Below are 9095 nucleotides of genomic sequence, written 5' to 3'. Positions count from 1 at the left end.
TGGATCCCTCGTTTACTGGTCTAACAAGTTAAGTGCCACAACCAACTCGTGTTATTTGGGAAGTTACGTAATGATACGTGGCCGCCAGTCGCATACAACCGCGTATGGCGCAGGAAGCTGCGATTCTAGACGTACTGCGCCCACCGCGGGAAGTTAGAAAAACACCTACATAAGCACAGCAGAGAAGTGGCTACGTTAGGCGGCTCGAATGATAAATATAGAAGCGTCATTCAGAACACACGGAATTGTCCTCCACTTCTGGCGGCGTTTTCTTTACTTCCTTTTTAATTAAGAAGATGTTGATCCATAAACATTTTCATAAACAACGGTTAAATTTGTTAATTTTCGCTTTTCGTTCCTGTTTGGCTGTTGCCTTGGCTCTCTCCCTTAGTAGATCGCTTAATTTCTCAAATCCTTGCGACTCTTGTTTCCAGTTGGCAATTTTGCACGAAAAGAGCTGTACAATTAGGGGAAATCCAGACGAGGTAACGAGTGACAGTCATATTGCTTATGAGTTTAAGGGTTATTGCAAGATTTGATGATGGACGCTGTCTTGCATTATTTCATTTTCCACCTTATCTAACCCACATCACGGGTATATGGTTCCGAGGATCTGCCAGCGTCGCGGCGAGCCGTCACTAGAGGAAATAATGAAACAAAAAGAAAAGTTAAACGCAATTGGCATTTTCTCTTGGCGCAACTCGGTCCACGTGCATACAGACCAGCTGACCATGAAATGAATCCCTTTCTTGGTCCCTGGAACTGTCTAAACGAAGAAGGTTGAAGTAACGAAGCAACAACGATGCGCGTGACCGTTGAATAGACGGTGACAACTGAATGCATCTCGAGTTAATTACGCGGGCACCGAATTGATGAGGAAACTGGCCTTCAAATCCCAGGAGACGCCGATAACTACCGCCATCTTAAAGAAGTGAAAAAGGTAGCAAAATGCTGACCGCCGAATAGCTGTTAAGTCTCAACATTGATTTGGCGGCTCTGTGTGAGAAGTGCTGGCGTGGGCAGGGAGGGTGGGCATGCATCTTAAATTCGGGGGGTGAGGAGGGCGGGGGCCCCCCCGGGCCCTCCATTGGGTACGTGCCTGACCGCCATCCTAAAGAAGTGAAAAAGGCAGCAAAATGCTGACCGCTGAATAGCTGTCGAGTCTCAACATTGATTTGGCGGCTCTGTGTGAGAAGTGGTGGCGTGGGCGGGGAGGGTGGGCATGCGTCTTAAATTCGGGGGGGGGAGGAGGGCGGGGGCCCCCCCGGACCCCCCATTGGGTACGTGCCTGACCGCCATCCTAAAGAAGTGAAAAAGGCTGCAAAATGCTGACCGCCGAATAGCTGTCGGGTCTCAACATTGATTTGGCGGCTCTGGGTGAGAAGTGGGTGGGGGGTATGCGTCTTAATTTCGGGGGGGGAGGGGGGAGGCGGGCCCTCCTGGGCCCCCCCGCTGAGTACGTGTCTGTTTTCTTTATTGGCGCAAGGGCCATCACATATGGTGATGATTTCTCCATATATTATGAATGGAGTGGACATTATGAATGAGTTGCAAGTAGTATATGTACTGTGGCTGTATAAAGGCCTAAAAAGAATTGGCTGTAAATTGCGTAAAATAACCAAGTATTAAAATAATGACAATGACTAATGATTTGGGCATAAAATTTCCGTTAAGAAGTGATAACAATAAAACGTATGCAGTACCACTAGTGCCTAAAGAGGTCCTAGTGCCTAAAAAAGTCAAGAGCTCAGAGGCACGTGCTGTAAAAACATTTCGCACTGCAGCTGCAGTTTGCTGTCATGTATGCTGGTAATGTCAATGAATGCTGTCAAATATGCCACTGCCACGCCGATATTAAGTGTACGGCTGTCATTCCATGCTAGGTGCATGGGCTCTCTGTATTGATTCCAGTCGGCAGTCAATTTTTCACTGGGTAGCAAGGGGAGACTTTTCATCACTTTCTGATAATGCTAAGCGCCATCTTGTGCCACAACGAAAGTCGCCCCAGAGGTTCTATAGACATTCAGATCTCCAACAACAATATATTGTTGAGGAAGCTCAGCGATAAAGCTTAGAGGCTCTGACCTGGAAAGTTGATAACCCGGAGGGATGTATAGGGAACTTATAGTCACCAACTTCTGAAAGCGTACTGCTAGGACTGCGACTGCCTCAAGGGAAGTTCAAGGAAGTAATTGCCGACAAAAAACATCTTTGTCCACTATCAGTGCGACGCCGCCCGACGAGGCAAGTACGTCATCTCGATCTTTTCGGAAAATGGCATATTGTCTGAGGAAGTTACTTTGTGTTGGTTTTAGGTGTGTCTCCTGAACACACAGCACCATTGCATTGTATTTGTGTTGATGTTCTTTAACGTCATCAAGGTTGTGCATAAGACCTCTCACGTTCCAGTGCAATATTTGTGTGTCCATATTGTTCGTGTTTTCGTGCTGTGGGTCAAGAGCTTTTGAGTTGGCTTACGGAGCTTCTCCAGGTCCCGCAATCCGTGGTTTGTTTGTCTTAGAGCGGTCGCGAGAAACACGTCGCTCCTGAGGCGCTGTCTGCACCGTATGGCTTGTAGTTGTGTCCATCAACTCCTGGGAGCCGCTGGACTTCCGCTCACTCGAGCAGGGTGGTTTCAGGGTAGGCCTTCCCTCGAAAAGCAGGGCCTTGGACGCCACCAGCCCAGAGGTCGATGGGCACTCCTTCAGAGATGGCACAGCAGTGCTGGATGCTGTCGCCTGGGGGGCTGGGCACGGCCGCGGCCCCACTCTTTGTGGCCTGGGCGGATGCCGAAGTCTGCTATGGCGTTGCCCCCTTTCGCACCGCATCAGCATACCCTGCGGTATGGAGAAAAGATACGCGCTTTCGCGCTTCTTGAAAAGAAAGATATTTTTTTCACTTTCATAGCAATAATAACTTCCTCTTTTTTCCACGTAGGCTATGATCGTAAATATGCCGCATGGTCACCGTTGCAGTTGGGACAATGGAGCTCATTCACATGGTTATCAGAAGTGGGTTTACTGTTAGTGCATTCTGCACATGTCAGTCGGCCACGGCAGCTTTGACTCTGATTCGGAGGATGGAGGCGACCAATCGAAGGTACCATTGAACTAAGTATTTTCTTGTCACGAAACACGCACTACGAGGTTTCTAGAATTGCATTTTAACAGTCCACGTTAACTTTATATTTGCCTATAGTGTCCCCTTTAAAAGCGCGCAGATAAATGCAACCCACCGTGGAACAGTCACGGGGCGCCTATAGATCCAAGCCGGTCTTGAAGCAATTAAGCAACTTTGTCAGTACGTCGCTGAGCGCAACGATCATTCACAAGCTAAGTTATGGGGTTTTGCGTGCCAAAACCATGATCTGATTATGAGGCACGCCGTACACTGGAAGACTCCGGAAATCTGGACCGCTGGTCTACAACCATTTGGTCTTTAACGTGCGCCAGTACACGCGTGTTTAAGCATTTCGCCCCCATCTAAATGCGGCCGCCGTGGTCGGGATTCGATCCCGCGTCCTCGTGCGCCGCCGCTCAACACCATATAGCCGCAAAGTAACCACGGCGGATGCAAAGACTACTCCTAGCCTCCTGTATCTATCGGGTCAGCCCAAGCATCGACGTCCCGTCCAAGCCGCGAGCTATCGTCTACGTTACTCAAACCAGGAGTCACGGAATGTTGGTACACATATGGCGTACGCTATGTCACAGGGAATACGCACATACATCACATTGCAGTGGGGGTCCAAATGCGCTATTTGCTCCATTTTCCTAAAATTCTACGTGTCCGCACACTGCTACGCTGCCTATGTGCCCACTTTGCGCTCACTGTGCCGAAGTTAACTGTTTTCGCACGCTTACACGGCAACGGGACGTTGTTGGCCTAAATTGGCCTCGACTGATAGTATAATGTCTGCAGGGTAGCGATACACGTGCTGGTAGGTGTTGAATAATTATTTGCGCGCGTCTACGTTGCTGCTATACGCCATGTACGCGTACAATTATTCGCGCGTTTAATAATTGTAAATAAATACGGAACACAACGATCCGCTAGCCATAGTAAGTCAGTGTGCCGTGCTCGTAGGTAATGAGAAACCGAAATTTCTCTTTCGCAAAAAAAAAAAAAAAACGTTTTTCTGGTTAGGTAGCAGGTTTTCTGATTGAGTAATTTTTTCTAGTTTCGAATTACGTTTCGACAACTGTCGTTCGCAGAAACTGTATGTGCAGTGTTTGTCCTTAACAATAATGAAATATTTTCCCTGAATACACATTTAATATACTGCGGTGAGGTATGGTAAAGCTAACCTATCATTACTGTGGCTAAGGCAGTTGCGGTCACTTTCTGTTTTATGCCTGACGACGCAACATTGTAGCGCAGTTCTAATTTTTTTGTCTGCATTACGCCTGGCACAATAGCTTGAATCGCGTTAGTCTGCAAGGAATAATGTTGTGGTGTACAGCTTTTTCTTTTCTATAAAAAAATATTGGTTTGCAACATACCATACATTCTCCTCGTGTGAAGACGAGCGTAATTGGCTGCGGCTTTCTGACTGTTGGCCTCGTGTATTTCTTTAATGAATAGATTAGCATTTCCTGACAGCGCAGTAATAAGAAGGTGCACCAAATAGCTATGTACTTACCGTTGTTCTGCTTCATGTGATACAAAACGTATTTCTTTCTGGCTACGGCGCTCTGACTACAGCGTCCGCCAATCGCGTGCCCAATGCCGTAGTAGACGCCGCAGTTGTCTCCACTCTGTACAGAGCGCTGGACGAGGAGGACATCGAGGCACCCTAGGAGCCGCCGGAGAAGAACGCCCCTCCTCCCTCGCCTGACACCCCTGCTTCGTGCGCGACAGGAGAGGGCACGAACGCTTCCGGCCCGCGTTTTAACAATTGCTAGTAGATACAGCGGGGCGTGGCGCTTTTGACGGCGCGCGACGTTTCTGCGCAGGCGCGAGTAAGAGGGGGCGAGAGAGAAAATCTAGGGGCTTTTGCTCCTTGAATATATATTACTCAGCCTAGGCACTACGGAGGAGGTTTCTTAGAGCGCGTTGTATTCGTTTGTCCCCTAGACATGCCGGCATTGCGAGGTGCGGTCGAGTTGTTTTATACGCTCCGCCGCTGGCTGCCCGCGCGGTTAGGCAGTGGGCGCGGACGCCGCTTGGTGATCGCTGTGTCTGAAGGGACAATGTTCTGACTGGTGTTGTATAAGTCGCGGGTCGTTTTTTTTTCGTCGCGACGATAGATCGGATTTTTTACAAGCACTGCTCCAGGAGGGCACATGTAACCGGCAAACGGAGGCCTCAGGAGAGCACCTGAGGTTATATTAAAGCAGGCGGCGCAGGATCTCCGGGGCACCGAAGCGGTAACGGGGGGATCAAAGCTGGAAGCACGGCGGCCCGTGGATTGGGGCCGCAGAGGCCGAAGCGGGCCAGGGGAGTATAAGATCGGCTATCACGGACAGCCGATCTTATACTCCCCTGGCACGCGCAGGCCTCTGCGAGCTCCAACCCACGGACCAGTCCGGCTTCTAGCTTTGATGTCCCCGTTGCCGCTTTGGTGTCCTGGAGGCGCCGCCAATAATGCGAAATAATGACACGTTGTTTTCATTAGTAAAAACATGATCGAATAAACATAATTGCGTTGAGCCGCCAACTTGCGATGCTAAGTTCAGCACTACCGCGCCCCGCGACTTCTGCCGGCACGCCTAGAGACAAGCGCATACAACGCGCGCCAAGAAACTCCTCCGTAGTACCTAGGCAGAGTCGTATTTTCAAGGAGCAGAACTCCCCACATTTCCTCTCTCGCATCCGCTCTTACTCGCGCATGCGCGCAAACGTCCGTCGTCTCCGCAAGTGCCACGCCCCGCTGTACCTACTAGCAATTGGAAATACGCTTTCGGCCCGCGTTCCCCGCTCGCGAGATCAGACTTTTAGCCTGTCCGCTATTCCGGTAAACGGGGGCGGTTTGGGCGGATTGCCGGATTTGTGGGGGCGTAAATGTGAGCGGCCGGAGCGGTGCAGCCACCTGGTGGCGTAGAGTTCAACCAGACAAACACGCAGCTAAAACTGCAGTAACCCACTATATCCTGCTCCTCTGCTGGTGCAAATTTTTGGAAGCGGCGTAATTGTGAGCACGATTACGCTGCTGTCGAAAATTTACACCAGCAGATAACCAGAATATAGTAATTATCTTTGTGTTTGTGTGATAGAGCTTTGCGTCACCAATCTGGCCGCTCATGTATAGGTCCCCGCTAAACAGGCAAACCGTCCGCGCTTGCCGGAATACCGAACCGCGTTCGCCGGCTCACCCTCGCTCGCACACAACATTCGGGGCGCGGCGACGGTTTTACCGCCCTTGGACTTTATGCTGAACCTCACAGCAACGGCAGAAATGCGCCTGTAGTGGCCATTTAATTGCTATCGCAATAGAAGAATGGAGAAGTTTACAAATCAATCTCTGTATGAAAAACAAATCACAGTTCTGTCAACTGTATATTCAGTGCATCTCCAGCGGACAAATATGATGCACGAATGCACACCTTATGGAAAATTATTAAAATATTTAGGAGGCGGGGGTGCAGTCCGCTCACAAACTAGTGGCATATTTAAGAGCGGTGTATAATACATCAGTTCTGTCCACTTCAGAAGCCTCATTATACTGCAATTTACAGAACTGCGGCATCATTATTACTTGGGCACTTGAGAACTTGACAGTACTGTTTGCAATTTTTAAGAATCTTTAAATTTTGGTAGCCTAAATTGAAGCTGCATTACCTAGAGTTTATAGATTTAATATTTTTGTTTTTAATGCAAGAATCCCAATCAAGATCGGCGCAGTGGTTGCCGAGAAAAGTGATTTCGGCGCGTCCATGTGTGTTTAGTTGTAGCAGCTCCCGAGCTGCTACATCTAAAAAAATAATGCTCAGATGGAGTACGTAATTTAGACTGTCGGTTTATCCACCAGTCAAACACATATACAGTTGTTTTTTTTAATGTTAGTTTAAAACTCAGTTGCGTGTATACCATGTCTTTGGTAGAATAAAGAGGAGACAAGCCCAGATTCAAGCTTGGTGCAGCGCGTAGTACATTTCCAGCGGCACACCGGCTTTCTGGATTCTCTTGACGGCATCCTCCGCTGTCATCGCAAAAGGGAGTGCGACCAATTCGCCCGTCTCGCTGGCCGCGTATATGCGGTACATCGGGAATCGCCGACCCTTACGATTCGCGCTGCTCCGAGAAAGACGTTTCTTGAGGTACGAGCTGATATACAGGATCGTGACTCGAGCTGACACGCTTATATGCAGCGTCGGAGACTCGGGGTTTTCCAAGAACACGTCAAGGTGCGGCTTCAGCGTTATCGCTATCAGGTTGCTGCGGGCCCATCGTGGCGAGACGGCAAAGGCCGCGCTGGATTCGCGGTCTGAGGCGGCAGCAGCAGCAGGCGTGGCGTCAGCACCTGCTGCTGATTGGCCCATCTCAACTCCGGGCGTTTCAACGGTGTCTGCGCAGAAATCTTCCGGCCGAGTCGGCTCGCTGCATTTTGCAGAAGCCGTGTGGGCCGTGCGTCTTGTCTCTTCGCCCATATACGTTTCGTCGGGATCAACCTGCGGCGTCGCAGCAGCAGCAGACGCGGCGTTGGACACGGACCGTGCTACCACGGCCAATGTGACGCTTGGAGGTGGCGTCGCACGGGCTCCTTCTACGGGCACCTTGGCATCAGCACAGCGAGCGCCAGCGCTCGTTCCTTGAGGCACCTCGTCGCGTCGCAAGGTCAACTCGCGGTCCGATCCTTTACGAGCGACGTCGCCGCCACCCGCCGCCAACGCTGGTGATGCACGGCCTTCCTGCCGGGGCTGCTGTTCGTTCAGACTCCTTCGCTCTTCCGTCGGCAAAGTCAGCGCCGAGATTTGCAGAACGTCTGCTTTCTCTTCGGCGCAACCCACACTATCCGTCGTCGGAGCGAGATCGCCCCCAATCGCCGTCGAGTTTGGCCCAACGCTAGTATTCTTACCGCAGCGCTTCTGGCCAACGTCACTGTGTTTGACGATGTTCTTCTCACATGCTTGTTTTGGAGCACCGCGTTGCACGCCTGGCGAAGCAGTCACGCGCTCGGCGAGCGATGCGGGCTCCTCGGCGTGGCTGGGGAGAAGTGCGGCGATGAACGCGTCCATGCGGTAGTCCCGCCGCAGCGACCGCTTCGAGACGAGCTTGCGGCGACACGTCGGGCATTCCTTGTTGCATCTGCGAAGCGCCGTAGTGATGCACTCCTCGCAAAAGCGGTGAAGACACTCCGTCGTCGCCACAGCGTTCCTGAACAAGCCGAAGCAGATGGGGCACGTTAAATTCGAGCGAAAGCTCTCTTCGTGAGCGATGACCTCCGTTTCGTCTGTGACAACTGTGTGGGGGAGTCGCTGGCGTTCGTAAGCGCTCAGTTGCCATTTCTCGCTCCGGTTGGAAGACGTCATCTTGAATACAAAGCGCAGTTTCCGCCTTTGCCCTTTGAAACGGCGTCTTGGCTCAGAAATTCGTCGAGCTTACGCGCGAACACAATGATGATGATAGTGATCTAAAGAACGGAAAGACGAACACAATGGCCTAGTATTGTTCAGTTTGAGGGAAGGGAAACGGGGGGGGGGGGGGTTCGAGGGAGCGGTTGCTGGGGGATGGGCTGTAGTCGCAGCCGTAGCCAGAGCTTCTGGCTGTACAGGAACCGACCTGAAATGTGGCGTCGTAGTTTTCCATGTTGGTTTCTCACCGAACCCACCAAATTTGCCTCAGGAAACGCCTACAACACACTTAAATAAACGTTTACACCCTTTGGGGCTTATCTTGTCCCACAACCATCATCATCATCTGCTTTGCTGGCGTTTCCTATCTTGAAAACTCAGCATTCCCTACTTTCCTGTCGAGAATGCCGTGTCACGCTGATAACACGCAAGCCGTTGGTGACTTGGAAGCACCGGGCTCGCGACGTTAAAGAAAGTAAATGCAGGCAAGACAGATTATAATTGTTGTGGGACAAGATACGACCCAAAGGGTGCAAAAGCTTTCTTGAGAGTGAACGCCTCCGTGGACGCTGGTGGTCCGTG

The 9095-nt window shown here is 50.8% G+C and overlaps 1 protein-coding gene across 1 annotated transcript; it reads right to left on the bottom strand.

The window, feature by feature from the left end:
• Nucleotides 1-6983: 6983 nt before the first annotated feature.
• Nucleotides 6984-8596, bottom strand: LOC126527819 (uncharacterized). The gene has a single exon (XM_050175671.2). The coding sequence runs from the start codon at nt 8469-8471 to the stop codon at nt 7068-7070; it is 1404 nt and encodes a 467-aa protein (XP_050031628.1). The 5' UTR covers nt 8472-8596; the 3' UTR covers nt 6984-7067.
• Nucleotides 8597-9095: the final 499 nt, after the last annotated feature.

Source organism: Dermacentor andersoni, chromosome 9 (assembly GCF_023375885.2).
Source record: "Dermacentor andersoni chromosome 9, qqDerAnde1_hic_scaffold, whole genome shotgun sequence".
NCBI classification, from domain to species: domain Eukaryota; kingdom Metazoa; phylum Arthropoda; class Arachnida; order Ixodida; family Ixodidae; genus Dermacentor; species Dermacentor andersoni.
The sequence above is the reverse complement of the archived record's forward strand: the minus strand, read 5'-3'. Positions and strand labels throughout refer to the sequence as shown.

Excerpts from the sequence above, each read along its gene's own strand:
- LOC126527819 (XM_050175671.2), bottom strand. The coding sequence starts at position 8,471 with ATGACGTCTTCCAACCGGAGCGAGAAATGGCAACTGAGCGCTTACGAA.